Source organism: Gavia stellata, chromosome 4 (assembly GCF_030936135.1).
Source record: "Gavia stellata isolate bGavSte3 chromosome 4, bGavSte3.hap2, whole genome shotgun sequence".
Classification (NCBI taxonomy): Eukaryota; Metazoa; Chordata; class Aves; order Gaviiformes; family Gaviidae; genus Gavia; species Gavia stellata.
The window spans coordinates 77470358-77489940 of NC_082597.1; the positions used below are offsets into that span (position 1 = coordinate 77470358).

The 19583-nt window shown below is 38.2% G+C and overlaps 1 protein-coding gene across 1 annotated transcript; it reads left to right on the forward strand.

The window, feature by feature from the left end:
* Nucleotides 1–17568, forward strand: SAMM50 (SAMM50 sorting and assembly machinery component). The gene is made up of 15 exons (XM_059816740.1): nucleotides 1–51; nucleotides 2395–2505; nucleotides 3894–3995; nucleotides 4791–4878; nucleotides 5994–6100; nucleotides 8049–8179; nucleotides 8388–8475; nucleotides 9032–9160; nucleotides 9868–9939; nucleotides 11079–11165; nucleotides 13623–13693; nucleotides 14492–14559; nucleotides 15377–15523; nucleotides 16430–16571; nucleotides 17353–17568. Exons 1-15 carry the CDS (start codon nucleotides 31–33, stop codon nucleotides 17396–17398), a joined length of 1410 nt encoding a protein of 469 aa, XP_059672723.1. The 5' UTR covers nucleotides 1–30; the 3' UTR covers nucleotides 17399–17568.
* Nucleotides 17569–19583: the final 2015 nt, after the last annotated feature.

The following is a 19583-nucleotide window of genomic DNA, read 5'->3' on the forward strand; positions in this document are numbered from 1 at the left end:
CCCCGGCCGCCGCCGCCGCCCCTTGCCGCCATGGGCACCGTGCACGCACGGGTAAGCGCCGCGCCGCGGGGGCAGCGGGGGAGGGGCCCGCCGGAGGGCGGCCCAGCGGCCGCGCCGGCGCTCGCCCCCGCCCTGGGTTTGGCCCGAAGGTCGCCGAGGCCCCGCACGGCCCTGCTCTCCCCTCGGCGACCTTCGGGCCAGGCCCGGGGCGGGGGCGAGCGCCGGCCGCGCTCCTCCGCTGGGCACAGCGCGGCTCACCGGGGCTGGGACTGGGGTCAGGATCGGGTCGCCGTGCCGTGCCCCGCCTTGCCCGAGAGGCTCCGCGCAGGCCCGGGCGGCGGCACCCCGGGGGCTCCGTGCCCAGCGCCGACGGGGGCGGCCGGGCTGGTAACCGCCGTCCTGCCAGGGGCGTGCGCGGGGCCCGGCTGGTGGCAGGCCCCCCCGCCTGCCACCGTAGGGGTAGGGGTAGGGGAAGGGGAAGGGGCCCGGCCCGACCGGGCTCGGCTGCCGCCGTCCCGATGCTGGGAGGCGCCTTGGCTTCCCCTCCCGGGGCTTTCCTTCCTCCCCGGCGGCGGTCGGGGTTGACCTTGCAAGCCAGACTGTGTAAATGAAAACAGAAAAAAACGGGAAAAAAAAAACCCAAACCCAAACCACGAAGCAAAGAGAAACTGCCCCCCAACTGCAGCTCGCACGGTGAGAAGTGGAGGTTGTGGGTTTGGACTTCCCCAGTAAACTGCAGCGGTGCTTAAAGAGGTCTGTTGTGTCTCACACTCCTGAAGTGCTTGGAGATCCTCGTGAACAAACACATAAATCTCCAAATCCGTACACCACTCTTTAAAGAAGGAAGGTAAAGATTTAAATGTTTGTTGTGGTAGGACAAGGAAGTAGTGGTTATAACGGCAACAGGAGAAAGTGTGTCTTAACCATCAGAAAATAATTTCAGAAAATAAGGATTCGTAGGCTCTGAAATACTTCAGGAAGGCAATGAATTCTCAAGGCTTCATTAGAGAAGCATCTCTCAGGATATTCTAGATAAGCAGTCCACTCTTGAGCAGTCTGCTTTATGGAAATTTATAAGAGCCATGCAAGACAGGTTATGAGAAAGTCAAGCTATAAGAATATCAGTGTAATGTAGAAAAGGTCGGTGGTGCTGTTGACTGTAAAGCAAAGGAATCACAGACCAAATGTTAAGTCCATTTGGTGAAATACCACATGAGTTTGGCTTAAACTAATTTCCCCTTAAAGCAACCGTGGGAGCCTCCATAGGGGTGTTTAAAACTGTGATGTAGATCATTCAGGTATGATTAACGAGTGACTGACTTATTTGGGGGCTAAGAACGGTCTGGATGATTCCTCGAGATCCCAGGGACCTTTTCTGTGAGCCTGTTGAAAACAAGCAGCCTTTTACATAGGGTTTAATTTGACTGAGGAACAGCTGCAGGGGCTGTTAAGGCTCCAGAGTATCTAATTACCATGACTAATTTGTTTTCTGTTTCAAATTTTTTTCTTATGTTCCTGGTTTTGTATCCATCTGTAGTGTAAACTGATACATTATATTGTGAGGATGCAGAGTGTTTCATGCTTGCCTGAAGATTATTGGGAGTGAGAGAGGATTCTATCTTCATTTAACTTGATTCTGATATGTAACAGCAATTTACTACTCCAGCAAAACAGCTATCCTTAAATAATGCAGCAAGTACTGTATTAGTGACTTAAGACTAAAAGTAGATTTACTGCGTTACCCAATCCTGACCTCTGCTTTTGCAGGTAACCCTCTATTCACTCATGCTTGAATCTGTTAACTTCTGATAAGTCTTATTTTAAGACTCTTTCAGGTATAGTAAATAAAGCCGTGCTGTGCTGGAAACCATTTTGATTAAAACATTCACCTCTGATGGATAGGGCCTGACGTTCTTGAGCATTACTTGGAAGATTACTTTTAAAAGAAATACTAAAATATAAAAGCGTACAAATATATGCAAAGCAAAATAACATGCTGGTTTTTTATTGTTCAACATTGCCACTCCTCTCCCTCCCAAAAACCCAGACTAAGTAGTGACACCCTGATTTTTTAGGTGTTTTTTTTAATGACGGTAGAATTCATCTTTAACGCAGGAAGCATGCCTTAAAAATAAGGTTACTTTTGGAAGAGTGCAGAGTAGTTGTGAGAAATCATTCAAGATGGAAGCTATTCAGCTTTCATTAAAAATTTCAGCAAGCAGGTAGGTAACAAGCGTGCTGGTAATTCCCCTCGTTTTAGTTCGTCTCTTTTACTTTCTTCCTATTAGGATCTGATGAGCACAGTGTCAAGAACCGTAGTTTTTTTCATTTGCAAAAGGCATAAATCACAAATCTGCCTACCATATTGAATGCAGTTTTCTTTTATGCTTTCAGAGTTTGGAGCCTCTTCCAGTGGGTGGGCCAGACTTTGGTGCCTTGGGAGAGGAAGCTGAACTGGTTGAAGTTGAACCTGAGGCCAAGCAGGAAATTCTCGAAAACAAAGATGTAAGTACCTGAACAACATCCTGAATTTTGTCTTAAGAGAAATGTCTTGGCACCCTTGCCTTCTCCCTTTTCCCTTTTTCCTAAGGGAACTTTCTAAACTATGGTTTGAGATGTGAAAGAATTAAATTCAGTACTGTGAATTTAATCTGATGTTGTCTAGTTCCTGTTTTTTCCCCTACCACAGGAGTTGTTATTAAAATTAACCTTTAGCTAATAAACCTGTTTCCAGATGCTACTGTCCCCTCTCTCTCATCAGAGATTACTGCTTCTGCAACACTGCTTAGGAGCAAACAAAGCAACTGCCCTTAATCTGCTAGAGCGCAGTATTAGCCAGGTTAGGGTAAAGTGCCACCACGTGAATTATGTTACTAAGGGAAATACTAATTTCAGCAGAGGATGGTAGCCTTGTTTGGGTTTTTTTAACATTTCACATGTAAGAGCATGTCTGTCTTGGCCCGTAATATGTTTAGCCATCCTAGGGGGTGAGATATCATGCGTTATCTCAGTTTTTATTAAGATTTTCCTTTCCCTTACGATATTCAGAGTCATCCTCACTAGAAGCTTGGTAATAACATTTGGTTTTTATTTAGTTCATTATGTATATATTCTGATAGGGTTTTTTTAAGCAATTTGCAGTAATGCTAGGTTGTTCTTATTCTGCTGTTTTATTATATGCGAATACATGAAACATTTGCAGATTTTTTTTTTTTTTGACTCTTACCCGTAAAATTATAATGTACTGAAAAGGTTGGAAAAATAAGGGAAATGCAATCACTGTAGTCCATTTGTACCAGCTAACCTGGAGCGTGTTGTGATCTTTAAGATAATTTTATCTCAGATGATTATATAACAAGATGAATTACTTTAAGAAAATATAAAACCTCATAATGCTAGTGATCTTAATATCCATTTTTAACTGCAATGCTGCAGTGGTAGTAATAATTTTAATAGTTAAAGATTAAATATTTATGGCTTGTAGGTTTGTTTATTCTTTTAACTCTTTGCTCATGTGTAGCTGATGCAAGAAATAGCTAACTATGACTAACTACATGTTTTGTCTTATGTGGCTTAATATCTCAGTGTGATTTCTGTCCATACAACACTTACGACTAAAATCCCAGCAGCTACAGTCTGTTACTGTCTCATCTGCTACAACCAGTATTAGCTTTGGTATTAGAGTTCTTTTTTCTTTCATTTTTGTGTTAAGGGAACAACTTTCCAGAATTGTAGATAGTACTGATTTCTGATAATGTAGGTTAGCAGTAATTATTCCAGGAATCTTCAGGGTTTTTCACTTGGACAGCGGTATTTTTTTCTGCATTGGTGATTTTGATACTCGTTATTAGATGCAAACTCAGTATTTGTTTTTAAACATCTGTTCTGTTTAGGTGGTGGTTCAGCATGTGCACTTCGATGGACTTGGAAGGACCAAAGATGACATTATCATGTACGAAATCTCTGATGTTTTCAAGGCTAAAAATCTCATTGATGTAAGTACTGTAGTGAATACCAGACCTACTGTTTAAAAATTCAGGTTACGACTTTCTCTCTTTTTCCTGCTTTGGGCTACTCCCTTCAGACGTCAGGCAACTTTGTCAACTTTTGTGATGATTCTGATCTTGTGATACGGAAGCCAAACTTCAACGTGAAATCCTGGCAGATGCTGTATTTTCTGATATATTCAGCTCAAAGATGTTGTAGGAATGGCAAACAGTACTCTCAGATATTTTTTCAGCTTCACTCTTCCCATTTGAGAATTGCTAACTGTGTAGGTGACACTTTCAGTTAATTTGCTTAAGATGAATTGTTGGATCTCAGCACAGATAACTGATGCCAGTCTCCACAGTGGATCAAAGTGTGAGTCAGACTGTGTGTCCCCGCACTTCTAGGTGGTGATTCCTTCTGGAGAATGGCTGGCAATTAAACCTGTAAATTGGTCTAAATTTAAACACATTAAGGTGTTTGGGTTTTTTGCCAAAAGCATGGGCCCTGTAAATAGGTGTATAAGTTTTAACTGCTGAAACCTATTTGAATAATAGGTTTAAGTATTATAACAATTAGGAAGCAAATTAACAAAAGGTAGGAATTGAGCCAGATGCTTTGGGTTTAATTTATTTCTTTACAGATTCAAGTGTTAAGGTGGTTATGATGTGTTTTGAAGGTGCATATATGTGTCTTTGTATACAAAATCTGTGAATATTGTATGACTTAGCTGCATTTTAACCATTTTATCCTAGCTATTTTTTGATAACCTGAAAGACTGAGCTACTTATCTCATTCTGTAGGTGATGAGAAAATCACATGAAGCTCGTGAAAAGTTGCTTCGTCTAGGAATCTTTAGACAGGTAGAGGTTCTGATTGATACCTGTCAAGGTATGTATTGCCTCGTTAATCCTCACCTTTTTCCTCATACACACATAGGCACATGCATACCTATAATGCATATTTCCCTGTGTAACAGGTTGGATGTTTTTTGTGTATATAACTTACTGTCGTATACCTTTATATGTTTTAGATACACATGTAGGTGTGCTATATATGCGAATGTATGTGTCTACATCCATTATCCTTATGAAAAAGATGTGTTTGCATGTGTCTGTATATATGTGTATATAAATATTACTTGTATACATGCAAAAATGGGTGAATTTCCAGCACTAAAGTAATTACAGTACACATCCCTTAATCCAAAGTGTCAGAGGTACACTTGAGGAAAAGCTTGCAAATGTGTCCTGTACTTGATGTATTACATATAACATAGCTGACATTATATCAGCACATCCTTGGTGCTTAAGGAAATACTAGAAATTGTATCAGTGCTTGTGATTAAAAATTGGCTTATAGTATATATATGGGGGAGCTGAATGTGTGCAGGTTTCACAGTAAAGCTCAGTTGGCATTCCCGGGCTTGTGGTTGCTTTTCAAACTCGTTGCTGTTCTCTTCAGCAGAGGAAAGTTGTGTTATTGAGAAGGAAACGCAGTGCGGTCCCACAGGTTGCTGGCGATGGGATGCTGTCCCATTTGCTTCAAGCAGAATTAGGTACCCTTGACAGCTGTGTTTTGGAGCAGCTGCCGTAGCCGGAGCCCGGAGGGATCTGAGCGGTTTCTGTTGTTCAGCACTTACCAACAGAGCACTGGGAGCTCTGCCCTAGTGACGGCCTTCTTCTTGCCATGTCTGGACCACTTTAATTTCTGTTTATTCTAACGTAAGAATTTCTGTACATGTTTGTTTTTACTGGGTAGGTAACAAACAAATGTTACTATTTCACAATTAAACTAACATGTTGATGATTAAAGCCAGTCATGCTGTGATTGAAACAAATTCTGTGCTCAGATCCAAACAGCTTTTCCTCAAGCCATTTTTCTTTGTAATATGGACTTTCATTATCATTTAATTCAACCAGTTTTCAAAGAATTCAAGTCATCTGTCTGCGTTTTTTTAAATAGCTCTTTAGAGATAACGTACGTTTGTTTGTTTGTTTATGTAGGAGATGATGCCCTTCCAAATGGTTTAGATGTAACCTTTGAGGTAACAGAATTGAGAAGGCTAACTGGAAGCTATAACACTATGGTTGGCAACAATGAAGGCAGTATGGTATGGATTATTTCAAATAATTATTAATTCTTTGTTGAATTCCTCTTACTTTCATATTTCAAACCTAGCAAGGAGTTTGGTGATCCAAGCCAAATTACTTTCTTGATCCAGCTTTACTAAGCCTTTGCCAGACCTTTGTCTCTAAAAAGTCTTTGTATTAGTCAGACTTTCATTCAGGAAAAGCCTCTTTTGAGCTAGCGAAGAATGCTGTAGCTTCCAACTCAGTATGTTAATTTTTTAATTCTTAATTAAATACTTAAGTTATTTCTTGATAATATTTAAGACGCTTTGTCTACTGGAGAGATTAGTAGGCCGTTTGGCATTTGGTTTCTATGAGATCTATTTAAAGTGTTTTTCTTCTCAGTCGAAATGCTTTATATTTGACTCAGAAATTGTTCTTGGTTTTCACTATATTAGCCCAGTACCCGTTATTCTGGCCTGCAAAGTGCAAGGTTTTCCAGAACCATATAAACTGTGGAACTTGTTTTCATTTGATTCAATTAAGGATGTATCAGATTAGAATCTTGTGTGAAAAATATTTACCGATTGACAGAAAAAGTAACAGCTGTACTGTTGTTCTGTTCACGTCCTTTTAACACAAGTGCTGATGTAAGTAGATCATGCTTTCAGGTGCTCATTCGTGCACCCATTTTGCCTTCTCATGTGCACAGTGCAGCTGTGCCTGGGTGTGGTAGATAAGCCAAATCAAGGGACTCATCCTTTTCTTCTTAGGGGTATTTTTAACCTGGATAAGAGAAGTGCATGACTCAGGTGATGGTGTTCTGCAAGTGCAAGGAGAGTAGGAACTCAGTGAGTTGAGAGCTGCTTATGCAGCTCCGCTGCTGAGGGCAATGTCCAGGGTATTGTGGCCTGAATGAAACCAGTGGGGAATCCTACCTGTTGGTTCTAGTGCCTTTGAAAACAGTCCGAAAGCTACTGTGGTTTCTCTTTTTGTACTCTGCTTCCCCTTCTATTTGATTTTAATTTGTTACAGAGAAGTAAAAAGTTTGAAAGATACAAAAGCATCACTCGTGTACACTGGTATTGGCAGCAGAGCTTATGTTTCCTTAAGAGTTGAATAGATTTGACGTTTATTCTAATACCTTAAATTCATCTGAAGCCTATAGATGTAATATTTCATACTATTAGCCCTTTCTAGTTAGTTGGATAATTGCATGGTAGCCATCATCACAAAGTTCAGGTGACTGATTTGCTTCCAAGAGCTGTTAGACAAAGGCAATCAGGTTTCGGTAGCTCTTTTACATTCTTCTAAAATAGAACAGTCCTGGTAGTATCCGTGCTTGGAAGAAACCTGCTCCATCCTTTCTGTCAAAGGGCGAAGAGCTGCTAAAGGGGTACAAGGCATTTGTGTCAGAACAGGCAAAAGTGTTTTAACTAGTTTCTGAAGAATTGTAATGGTATGTTGTACTGCTGTCAAGACTGATTGCAAAAGTATCTTGCTACTTAAAAATACAGGGAAGTGGCTCTGTATTGATAATTTTCCATTGGCTTATTGCTGTGGTTCCGATGAACGCTACCTGACAAGTAGTTTTCCTGATGATCAGCTGGAAAGTCTGCAGTTGCAGAGCAGCTGCTTCTTATGCCAAAGACTTATTCTCTTGGGCTTTGAGACTGGCTGGGAGATTTTGCTTGAAATAATAGCAGTACTGATGATACAGTGGGAATGCAGATTTAAGTCAGCAGCTACTGGACAGCAATAAAAATTGGATGATTAACTGTAACTTGTGCTATTGTGATGGCTTTTGCTGCCAGTGCAAAGAGAAACCTAACTTAAAACACATTCAGTTACAACTATTCTTAATGTCTTCATTTCTCATTCTCATGGTAGATATGCTTGTCTTCGGCATACAATTAAGATGCAAGACAGCAAACTATGAACTATGTTTTTTGGGGTTTTTTTGTTTTTTTTTTTTTTAATTTTCCATAGGTACTTGGGCTCAAGTTCCCAAATCTCTTTGGACGTGCAGAAAAGGTAACCTTCCAGTTCTCCTATGGAACAAAGGAAACTTCATATGGCCTGTCATTCTTCAAACCACAGCCTGGAAACTTTGAAAGAAAGTAAGGGGGTGCATTTTTGAGTATTACTTTTTTTAGTGAAGGAATATAAAACAATTAATAAGATCTTTCATTGAGTAATAATTAAACGTATTCCTTTCCCGAGGGTCTGTTAATAATTTAGCAGAGCTGGTTTCTTAAGTTTTTGTGATAATTTAAAACTGTGCCTACGTAAATAACTTTCAAACCTACCAGTAATATTCTGTTTCAGTTTTTCAGTTAACGTGTATAAAGTAACTGGACAGTTCCCTTGGAGCTCTCTTCGTGAAACTGATAGAGGAATATCAACAGAATTTAATGTAAGTGTAGCACAAGCATTTGTGGAACACATGCTTCGTTTACATTTAATTCATGTCACAGCTGGCTTTCGCAAATACTTGGTTTACTTTTTTAACGATTGAAACACTTGTGCACAGAGCTAACTTGTCATTGTTTGAAAGAGGTCAACAATTTTAAAATAATAGAGGCAATACACCTTAGTCTTTTTGTTAGAACTCAATCTTATTTTGGCCACATAAAAATACCAATGTGGTTTTCTACAAATTTTTAATGTTTAAAGTATAATTTCAGAGAAGCAGCTGGTTGCCTAGCTCACTGTATCAGCCCAATTCAAGATATTTTTAATTTGGGATGGATTAAGTAGTGTGCACCTACTTGGAGAAACTCTCTTGGCTGGAGCAGAATTAGCATTAGTCTGAAATGAAAAAGGGTTTCTCTCTGATCCAAGAAGTTTGGAAAGAAGAAGCACAGACTCATGTATAAAAAAACTTTAGAGAGAAAGATTTTTCAGGGAAATGTTTATTTTAATTTTGTAGCAAAAATTTTTTCATGTCTTACTCAATTCTTTATTTGTAGTTTCCAATCTGGAAGACCAATCACACACTGAAGTGGGAGGGTGTGTGGAGAGAGCTTGGCTGCCTTGCTAGAACAGCATCCTTTTCTGTTCGAGAAGAAAGTGGACACTCTCTTAAATCTTCTCTCTCTGTAAGGCTTTTTCCTGATAATTTTTTAAAACACATTATTTTGAGTCATCTAATGCTTACAAATTATAGCAAAGGAGCTGTTTGTCTTAGTAGGTAGTGCGTTTCACTTCAAACTTCTTTTGCTGTGTTTCGTTTTTCACACAGAGTCGTCCAGGAGGTCCAAAGAGAGAACGTATCTTCATAGCTGACTGTTGCATTTTGACTGTTGCATAGGCTGGTTTGTTCTTTCTGCAGGGCCTCCCTCTCTCATCTGCCGTTTCTTTTTGCAAAATTTTCTTCTTTTGTAGAAGACAGGATCAGTACATTTCCTCATCCTACAGTTGCTGTGCCCTTTCTAAATGTTCTTTCCTACAGCAGTTTTTGGTCACTTGTTATCTTTAACTTGTAGCTTACAAATTGTAGGAGATAAACTATTTGCAGGTTATTGTCACAAAATTGGTGATTTACACTGGGGCCTTGTTGCTGCTATATTTCTGGTGTGTACCATGGCCAAAAGATATAAATGTATGCATTTCATGTGGCCTCGAAATTGAAAACTGTATTAGTCTGTAGGTATATTGTTCCCAAATCCATGAAGCTACACTAGCCTTAGCTGGAACTGTGGTTGTCTTCCACTCTTTGCACAGTTTTTGAAGGAAAATAGTAGTGTCACTGTGTGGTATTCAGCAGATATGAGAACCTAAAAATATTTTTTTTTATTCTTTTCAGCATGCCATGGTAATTGATTCCCGGAACTCTTCAATCTTGCCAAGACGAGGTGCTTTGCTGAAAATTAATCAGGTAGTATTAAATCACCTATGCTATTATTGGATTTTATCTGTAAGTGTGTTTGACTAAGTCTTAATTTATCTAATTGATGTTCATGTTATAAATGTCTAAAGTTAGAAATTAATTGTAAATTGACTAGTATACAGTGATGACCAGTATTTACTTTTTATCTTTACAGTGTGTACCTTTTAAAATCATGAAACCTTTTTTATGGTGGCAAATTTTCATTTTTATACCATTGGTCAAACAGCACAGCCATTTTATCTTGCCATTAGCATTAAATTATTTATTAGCTGAGATACATTATCCATGACAGTATTTACTCTATACTTTACAGTAGGTATTAGGCCTTGTTTTCTAACACTGTAATGTAAGACTACCAGACTGTGGTCCTGTTGCTACTTACAAAGTTTGTAAGTCTTAGAATTAAAAATGACAGACTGGGTAAAAATAACTCTCAAAGGTATACACATGTATAATTTTGGCCCAGAAAATGGTTTTCACTCTTGTTACTTTCAGAGCTTTTAGAAAAGCTGGCTTTTCTGTTGTATGGGTTAATACTTCAGAAGCATTACCTTCTGCAATGCTTTAGAAGCAGATTGCTTTCAAATGTCATTGGAACTAGAATTGCCACTGCTTCTGTAAGCAGCAGTGAACTATTCTGTTCCTGAGTGACCAAGGGGGTTATAATTCAGGATTTAGTTAACATATCATTTGTTAGATGCTGTCTCTAACACTGATTCAGTCACTTCACTTGTTATTTTCAACTTGAATTGGTATAATGCAACTGGCTGTCTGGTTCTTCAGCCCTGCTTTAGTACATAGGAAATCTTCTCAGGTCTAGGTAAATGCAGTAAGAGTTTTGATTTCAGGTGCTGAATTTTCCAGCTCCATTCTATTTTGCCATCATTTACAAAATGGCTTAGAAAGCAATACCTTGGTTTAATATTTGGAGGAGGAAAATGCAGCTCATTGTTCTGAGGGTCCTGCGTGGTTTTTCACTGGTCCAAAATTCAGTTCTCTCTTCATACCAGTGTATCTGTATTTCTTGTACAGAAAACACTGCTTATGCTGATGCAGACTTGATGAACTTCTAGAGGGAAGAAACATGTAATATCCGTTAAAACTTTCATAAACTTATGTCTTTGCAGGAGTTGGCTGGCTATACAGGTGGAGACGTGAGCTTTCTAAAAGAGGATTTTGAATTTCAGTTGAATAAGCAACTTATCTGGGATTCGGTAATTTTTTTAAAGATATTTTAGTAATTGATCTGAGTTAGCAAATGAGGTTATTGAATCTGTGTCTTACGATGATTTTTCACCATGGATTAGAAAAAGATCATGGAAGTGAAAGATGGATGGTGTAGATATCTTGATTTGTTTTTTTGAAAAGGAAATATTCTTTCTTTTTAACCTGACGTTCCTGCCATGTACAGTCACTTGAGAAGTGGGCATTTTGGAAAGAACGATTTGTTTGACAGTTAACCATATGAATTGTTTTCCTTTCAGAAGTAAAGTTGGGTATGTCTCTTCTTTGTGATCTTTCTTAAGGGTGATTTTTCAAAAACTGATAACAGCCTTTGTTCTGTCTCTTTCACCTGGTTATGAATATTCTGACTAATCTTGGTTTAGTTTTCTTTTGTCATTGTAAATTATGAATATATGACTACTAATTTTGGTATCATAGCATGTAATTATTTCTTCTACGTAAAATTATTGGGAAAGAATGGGAAGACTGATTTTACTACAACGCTAAGCTTGCACTACAACGTTTTGTGCACAATGAACAATTTAACTTCCAATAAGAAAGACCCATGGTTTATGAGAGACCCCAGTCTGCCACCCCGCAGGCAGAACACGTCACAGATTTTATGGTGTGGTGGCTACATTAGTACTTTGGTTTGGAGTCACTGTGTGGTTTTGAAACAAATTCCTGTATCATCATCACTTAAAGTCTTGGTTTGGTTGGCAGAGCAGTTCTTGTGTATACTAACTAGACTTCCTTCAGAGGAAATGACACTGGATACCTCCACTCCAAGTTCATGTTTAGTGAACTTCAGCTTCTTATGAGAACAGAGAGATGTTAAGTTTCAGGCAGCTTTAACAGCATAGACCTAGTATTAGGTGGAAATAGTTTTTTTCTTAGTGAAATAAGAATTTCAATATATCCTAGAAATATTTCTGTCTGTATTTAGGAAGAAGTTCTTTATCACATGGAGATGGTGCAGTAAGTTCTTGTCTCATAGCTGTATGGAGAATTAAACATCAACTTCCGTTATGAAGATGTAAAAATCAGAGTTTACAATAATTTGCATCCCAACATACCCAACACAAACCCAAAACAAAAAAGCATTGAGAAGATCTCTGCCTCTTGATAGCTTTTTAAGAAGTACTGGAATAATGAAGAAATTCTAGGAGACTGGAAGAATGTTAGCATTTTGCCAACAGTAAAACTGAAAAACTCAAAGCTACTTCCGTAGCGCAGATACTAATCAACTGATGCTGTAAGGAGCTGTCAGTCTGCTGTTTCATGTTTTTATTCTGAGGCAACTCAGTGCAACGAAGTTCTTGGGTTAGACCAGTGAGGCCAATACAGAGGGGCATTTTAAGGCTATTTGCTATATCCCTTTCTTATTACATCATTATATTTGTACGTTTCATGTAGTGGAAGAAAAGGCATTGCCTGATGAGTGCACTTCTAATCATCTTAGATTTATTTGCTGACCTTCAGCTGAGCAAAGCAGCGTATTCTCCTCTGAAATAATTTAATGGCTTCATGGCTACGCAAGAGGAGTTTGCTCTTTCCCACAACTGCTAATATGCCTACATTGTGAATGAGAGTGAAGAATATTTCATCACGTGGTGTACATAATTTTATGTCACCCATTGTTCATGAGTGCAGGCTTGTGTGCAACTGGCTTTTGTGTATGCTGTCTGTTGTGTAACCAGATATGCACGTACCACCTGATGAGTTCACATCTGATAAGGGCAGGGGAGGCATCTGGGGACTCTCAGGGCAGAAGGTAGGAGGAGCATGCTGTAAAATTAGAGACATTATCCAACACCTTTAGCCTAGGTATTGACAATAGATCTCACCGTCTGGCAGTAGTACTTCTACTTGGTACTCAGGCAGCAAGCAAATGATTAAATGTATTTATTACAGTGATTTGGCTCAAGAATTAGTGTACAGATAAGCAGTAATGCTCTATGTGTATTTGATAATGTAGTGAGTTGCAGAAGGTGGTTTCATTTAATTGTAAGGCTAATGTACAGACAGGTAATAATTGTACGTTTTTGGTAGCTATTTGCTGGACTTAGTCTCGCATTGGTTTAAAATTGCCAGGAGTAATTTATGTCAGCAGTGTTGTCTTATTTCAAGACATGAAAATTCATAAGAAAACAGGAGCTGGATAAGTGTTCCCTTTAGCTATTGTGAAAGTAGCATTTGGTTCAAATGTGCTGTATTGACTTTTTCAAGATGTAGCACTTCATAAAAGAAAGAGGGCAGCAATGATCAAGAGTTTCCTGAAAATACCCTTACTGATGGTGTGATATCCATGCATACACTGTGATCATGTGTAACTTTCTGTCAGACTAATGGGAGCTCTGCCTGTTACTGAGCAATGAAATTTCACTAAAACTGTTTTTAGGGAAATTAAGTAACACGTATTAATAAACAACTTTTTCTCTCCAAAGGTTTTTTCGGCATCACTTTGGGGTGGAATGCTAGTACCTATTGGAGACAAGCCATCCAGTATAGCTGATAGGCAAGTTTTTTAAATGTTTCTTGGTTTTTTTTGGTTTTTTTTTCAGTCAACCCAGGTAGTGTATAAAGAAAACTCTATAGTAGAAGAGAGAAGCAGTAGTAGTTCTGGTTCTGAGGAGAATAAAATGTTTCTAGTTAGCTTTAATTGCATGTTAGTACTCAAGCCATGCCTTCTGTTTTTGATTTTCATACTGGAGTAGTACAAATTCATAATTTGCTATGTAGTAGCTCTGCCTGCCAATATTTATGGCTGCAAAATGGTATTTACTATCTGCAAAATTTTGTATCAGGCATAGGTAATACTGCAGGTATTTTTAGAAGTAAAACCGTATTGTAACTATGTCGGCTTTTTAGACAATTTTGCCCTCTAACACCTGTGTTTAAAGATCACTTGCAGAAACCATTTAGACTTAAATTTACTTACAATAAATACTAAGTGTCAACTTCACATGTGATAGATCTTAACTACAGTATTTCTATCAAAATTATTACAACAGACAGAATCAGACAGTATTCTGATTCTTCTTTAGTGCTGGGGATCCTTCTGTTTTGATCTTTGTAAGTGATGGAAGACTGATTTTTTTTTTTTTTTTAATACTTCCATTTATTTTGAATTTTTTGCCAAATGCATCTGGGTTTAGATTTAGATATAATTTCTTGTATTTCTTTAAATAGACTTTACTAAACCTGTTACAAAGTTACCTGTAACTCTGAAAAGCAGTGTTAGAAGTATGTCTAGATATTTTCAAATATGTCCTTTCAAGTGAAGCATTAAATTAAATTTGACTGTATTCACTAGGTTTTACCTTGGTGGACCAACAAGCGTGCGTGGATTCAGTATGTACAGCATTGGACCCCAGAGTGAAGGTCTGAAACTTTTAAATCCCACTCCTCTGAATACTGTAAATATTAGCATGTAACAAAGAGTCAAATTCTGTCCTTAAGCTTTGTATAGCTTAAAAATAATTGCACTCATTCTGCACTTTGAATCTGAGAAGTGTTATGTCTTTGCATATTAGTTCACAATGAAAGAAAGCCCAGTAGTTCTTAGCTAAGCCATAAGCTCATTTTGTAAACCAAGTGTGTGTTCAGACTTGCATACTTCCAGTATGTCACTTTAATTAGTAAGCAACCTTCAAGCTGAAAAAGTTCCCAAAAAATAGTTATAGCAACAGTCACATTAATTCTGTTTGATACAGCATACGTTCAGGTAGCTTAGGGGAAAGATAATCTGATCAACAAAGGTGTTTTGAGAGCCAGGAGCTTCCTCAGTTCTATTCCTTACTCTGCTGATGATTTGCTGTTATCAGTGGATTTAGTATTCGGTATATTTTAAAGCTAATTGTTTAATTTTATCAGTTTCCCATTTTTAAAACTAAGGCAGATGTTTCAGAGGCTTTCAGGCGGTAGTCTCTGATGAACCACAAGTAGTTGCATGCCTCAGGCTGTTCTGGTGAAGTAATGAAGAAAAAGGGCACGTCACTTGGAAGGTTTAAAGAATTGTGCTAATTTTTCTACTTTATAACAGTGAGGTTGGAGAGAGCTAGAAGCAAATGGCAAGGGTTGTAAAGGGTAGAAGTGCAATGTAAAACAACTTAAGGATGTGTTCTTGTACCTTTTAACAACTGGTTCTTTTAATGTATTCCACAGTAAATGCTTTTATTCCAACATTTTACCTAAATAGGTGATTACTTGGGAGGAGAAGCGTACTGGGCTGGAGGCTTGCATCTATACACCCCTCTCCCTTTCCGGCCAGGCCGAGGAGGCTTTGGAGACCTTTTCCGAACACATTTCTTCCTTAATGCTGGAAACCTCTGTAATCTTAACTATGGTAAGACTCAATAGAATTGTATATAACAAAACGACCTTCTCTCTATATATAAAAGCAAAAAGAAGAGGAGAGCTGTTCTGTGTCTGTTTGCTCAAAAGCAGTTTATTTACTGTGTATATTTTGGTGCCTGTCAAAAAGCTGCTGCTATTAACTTGTGTATTTGACAGATTGCCAGTAATTTTTTTAGCTCTCTACATAAATTCTAGCACAACTTGTAGGAAAGAGAGTTAGGATGGTAACGGTAGTATCTGTGAACTGGTGATGTTCGCAGACCAGTGTGGTAATTGATTAACACCCACTGTCTTATGCCGTTCTGAAGGGAAATTGGAAGATGATGTTTTAGTGGGATTCTAATGTTTACTGGGATGAGCTAAACAAAAGTGGTGGCATTAGAGTGTAGATGAGGGTGTGGTAACTGATGTGACTTTTTTTTTTTCTCCCATCCCCAACTTTTTTCAAGATACATTTCAGTGTATCAGTGTATGACTTTTCAATATCATTTCAATTAATTTTGGGATGTAGTGATATTTGATGTCTGCCTCACTTGATGGAAAAGAGGTAGCATCCATATACGAGGGAGATACTTTATGCACAATTGAAAAGCAGATTAATCAACTTCAAAACTAATAGAGACCCACTGAGGACATTTAAGTCTTCAGTATTCATTTCCAGATTCATGCAAGTAGGTACCCTGTGGTAGGAAATGAAGATCAACCAGCAATCCAACTAAAATCATACTAGTTTGAGTCCAAGTTACTTGCACTTATGGGAGTTGCGGGTAGTAAATAAATTTTGAATCTGCAGGAGGTGCTCCTAAGTCATCTGTCTTCTAGCTCTAAAAATCCAGTTAGCCTTTGACCACCTTGACAGTCTGCTTTGATTCTTGTTCTGCTATTTTGCTTTCAGGTGATGGTCCCAGAGCTCACCTGCAGAAGCTGGCAGAGTATATCCGATGGTCTTACGGTGCCGGAATAGTGCTCCGACTTGGAAACATTGCTAGATTAGAACTTAACTACTGTTTCCCCATGGGAGTACAGTCTGGTGACAGGTTTGTTTTTTACACCAATTTCTTTAGTAGTAACTGGTTTTAAAGGTTACTGCACTTCTCTCTGGTTTTGTCAGAGAGAATTGCTGCCTTTTAATTTTGTTTATTCTATGCCATTTTAGAGATTTTTCAGCACTTGATGCTCCTCTTTCAGCTTGCTCTATTCATGTTGGTTTCACAGTACTTCTTGGTTTAAGACTTTGTTTCTCAAGTTTCATGAGATCAGCTGTTGAAATGTATGAATAGCCGTGGAGCAGATTTTATTTCTTTAGGGGAAATCATCACTCAAACAGCTCATGGGATTTTCTTAAGCCTTCCAAAAACAAATGATTGGATAAATACAGAGTTTAATGTCTTTGCTTGAAAAATGAAAACAAGTTTAACTAGATAAAGAGAAAGGGAGAACAAATTAATTTGTTAACAACCAATTATCCTACATCAAGCAAATGTTACAGTACACAATAAAAAAGCTTCAGGGGGCCTGTTCTTGCCTGTGAATACTGTGTGAGATACTCTGTATTTTGTACAGGAGTTAGATTATGTTTCTACTTGTCATTCATGTGAAATGTGAAGGAATAATAGCAATTTGAAAATTATAGGCTTTACTTTGCAAATGTAAATACTCTATATGGATGGCAGATTGGCAAAGCATTTATTTAAAAAGTTTGAATTGTAACTTTCCAAAGATTGAAAACCTTGGGAATTTGGGGATAGGGAGAATTGATTTTAATTTCATCAGTACCTTACATATCACTTACATTGTTTATTATTTGTTTCTTTTCAGGATATGTGATGGTGTTCAGTTTGGAGCAGGAATCAGATTTCTGTAATACAGAAACGTTTTACATCAGTATATGAAATCGTGCTCTGTAATTGAAATCAAGACTATAATGTAGCTTGATATGGTCTAACTTTTTTCTTGAAATACAGATACACATCTGAGTGATTTACCTCTCAGACTCCACAAGAAACTACATTAAAGAATTATGCTCTAAAGGTTCACTGTACCTCTGATTCTTATCAAAGATGGGAGAGTGTTTGTAGGATTCTCGCTATTTTAACTTACAGCTTTTAGTTATTAGTTGTTACTTAAAATATTAGAGAGTTGTGTCAGAAATTGGCTCTTGGATACGGTTCACGTGATTATAGTTGTCATTGGCCTGCACAGCCTTCACTCTTCCAACCACAAGTCTCACAAGTGTTGGGATGACCAAGTGTGAGTGTGGCTGGAGTGGAAATTAAGGCGGAACAGTTTTTCTCCATCATCAGCTTCTGTGAGCAAATGACCCTGAAAAATTTCTGTTACGCATCAAAAAATATTTTATACAAGTAATGGTTGTAAGTGAACCAAAATGTTCTGATTTGAATATATTTCACTATTGTAAAATCATCTATATTTAAATGCCTCCTACAAACTGAATTGCATACTGTAAAAATTCAAGTCAGCTGTCTAGCACAGTAAATACTAAAATTCAAGAATAACTTTGAAAGGTTCAGGGTTCTCAACTCTGAGGCGGTTTTGAGTGTTTTAATGCTCTCAGCAAAGCCATTGATTTGGGTCTTGCAAACACATCTTTTTGTAGCAGTTGCAAAAAGGGATGTGTAGACGTGATCATGTGATACTACCTTGTTTGCTTTTGTGAGAGAGGCATGCCTCTCTACTGACTTCTTTAGATGCTAATTTCACTTAAAAGTGACCTCCTGCTTTATCAGTTGGCATATATTCCAGTTTTTATAAGGTTGGACTAATTCACTAGCTTAGTCCTAGTAACTCATCTTTGAAGATTGTTATGTATTAATTTTTTTAGTATGTATCAATCCTGAGTTGTCATCCTAAGAGAATCTGAACCTAGAATCCACATTCCCTGCACCTAAATTTACATTTTTTTGTTACCAAGTGTTGGCAAATTTACAATCATAATACAAAGAAGATTCTGGGAGAGTAGAACAGAAATACACAAGCTATTATACTCCTGATTTCTTCTACTCAGCTAAAGACAGGTTTGGACATACTGGCACGCTGTTTGACTTTGCTGAATGCTCTCAGGACTGCCATGAAATCTTGTTCCCAATCAAGTTAGCACTGAGACTCCACTCTCATTAAAGACCCCACAGTTTTGTACATTGTTTTAGCATTGGTGTATGTTGCTGTAATACAGTAACTAAATCTGTTTATGTTGGTAACTCACTTTCTAAAATATGAAGGCTAGAAACTGGTCTGCCTAGTTTTGCAGAGCTCCGCTTGACTAAACATCCTTCTTACAAAGTTGCAGAAACAGGCTCACAGATGTTCAAAACAGAAAATAGTGTGAGTGACAGAAGTCAGGTCTATTTCAAATACCAAAATTTAATATAAAAGACCTTTTTCAGTGTGTGTATCTAAGAGCTACTGTAGGAAATACATATTTAACAAAGCATTTCTGATGATTTTTTATTGTTATGAGATAAAATATGACACTATGTTAAGAATGTCAACAAACGTTACTGGTTTTTCTCCAGCACTATCTACATTTTGACATATAAAAGTATTTTTAATGGGAATGTTTAGATATCAAAATACTGTTAGGATTTTCTCCTAGGAGTTCAAAGCTTATTTTGATCCTTTTGATAAAATTAGATGTATTCTGTTGCCTTAAGAACTCTTGTGTGTGCACATGGTTTGTTACTAAAGGCTGTTCAAGTGTAGTACTTTAGTATTACATGAGAGAGCCCTAAGTGAGTATCAGCTGGCCATTTTACAGGGCATAGTGGTCTTCCTGAGTTGAGCAGGCCTACAGAAATAGCCTCAGCCTCAGTCTGCACACTAAGAAGCATCTAGTCCATTAAGTTTTGAAAGAACTGTGAAATAAGGGATGAATGGGGGAAACTGCTGAAGGCTGAAGAGGCCTTTCAAGCACATTTGTTGACAGACCACGCTGTACTGCACACCATAGAATTGTCCAGTAAGAATAAAGGGAGAAAAATCTTGTTACATGAGCCTTTACCTGGGTCACTATTTCCCTACCTGTATTGCAC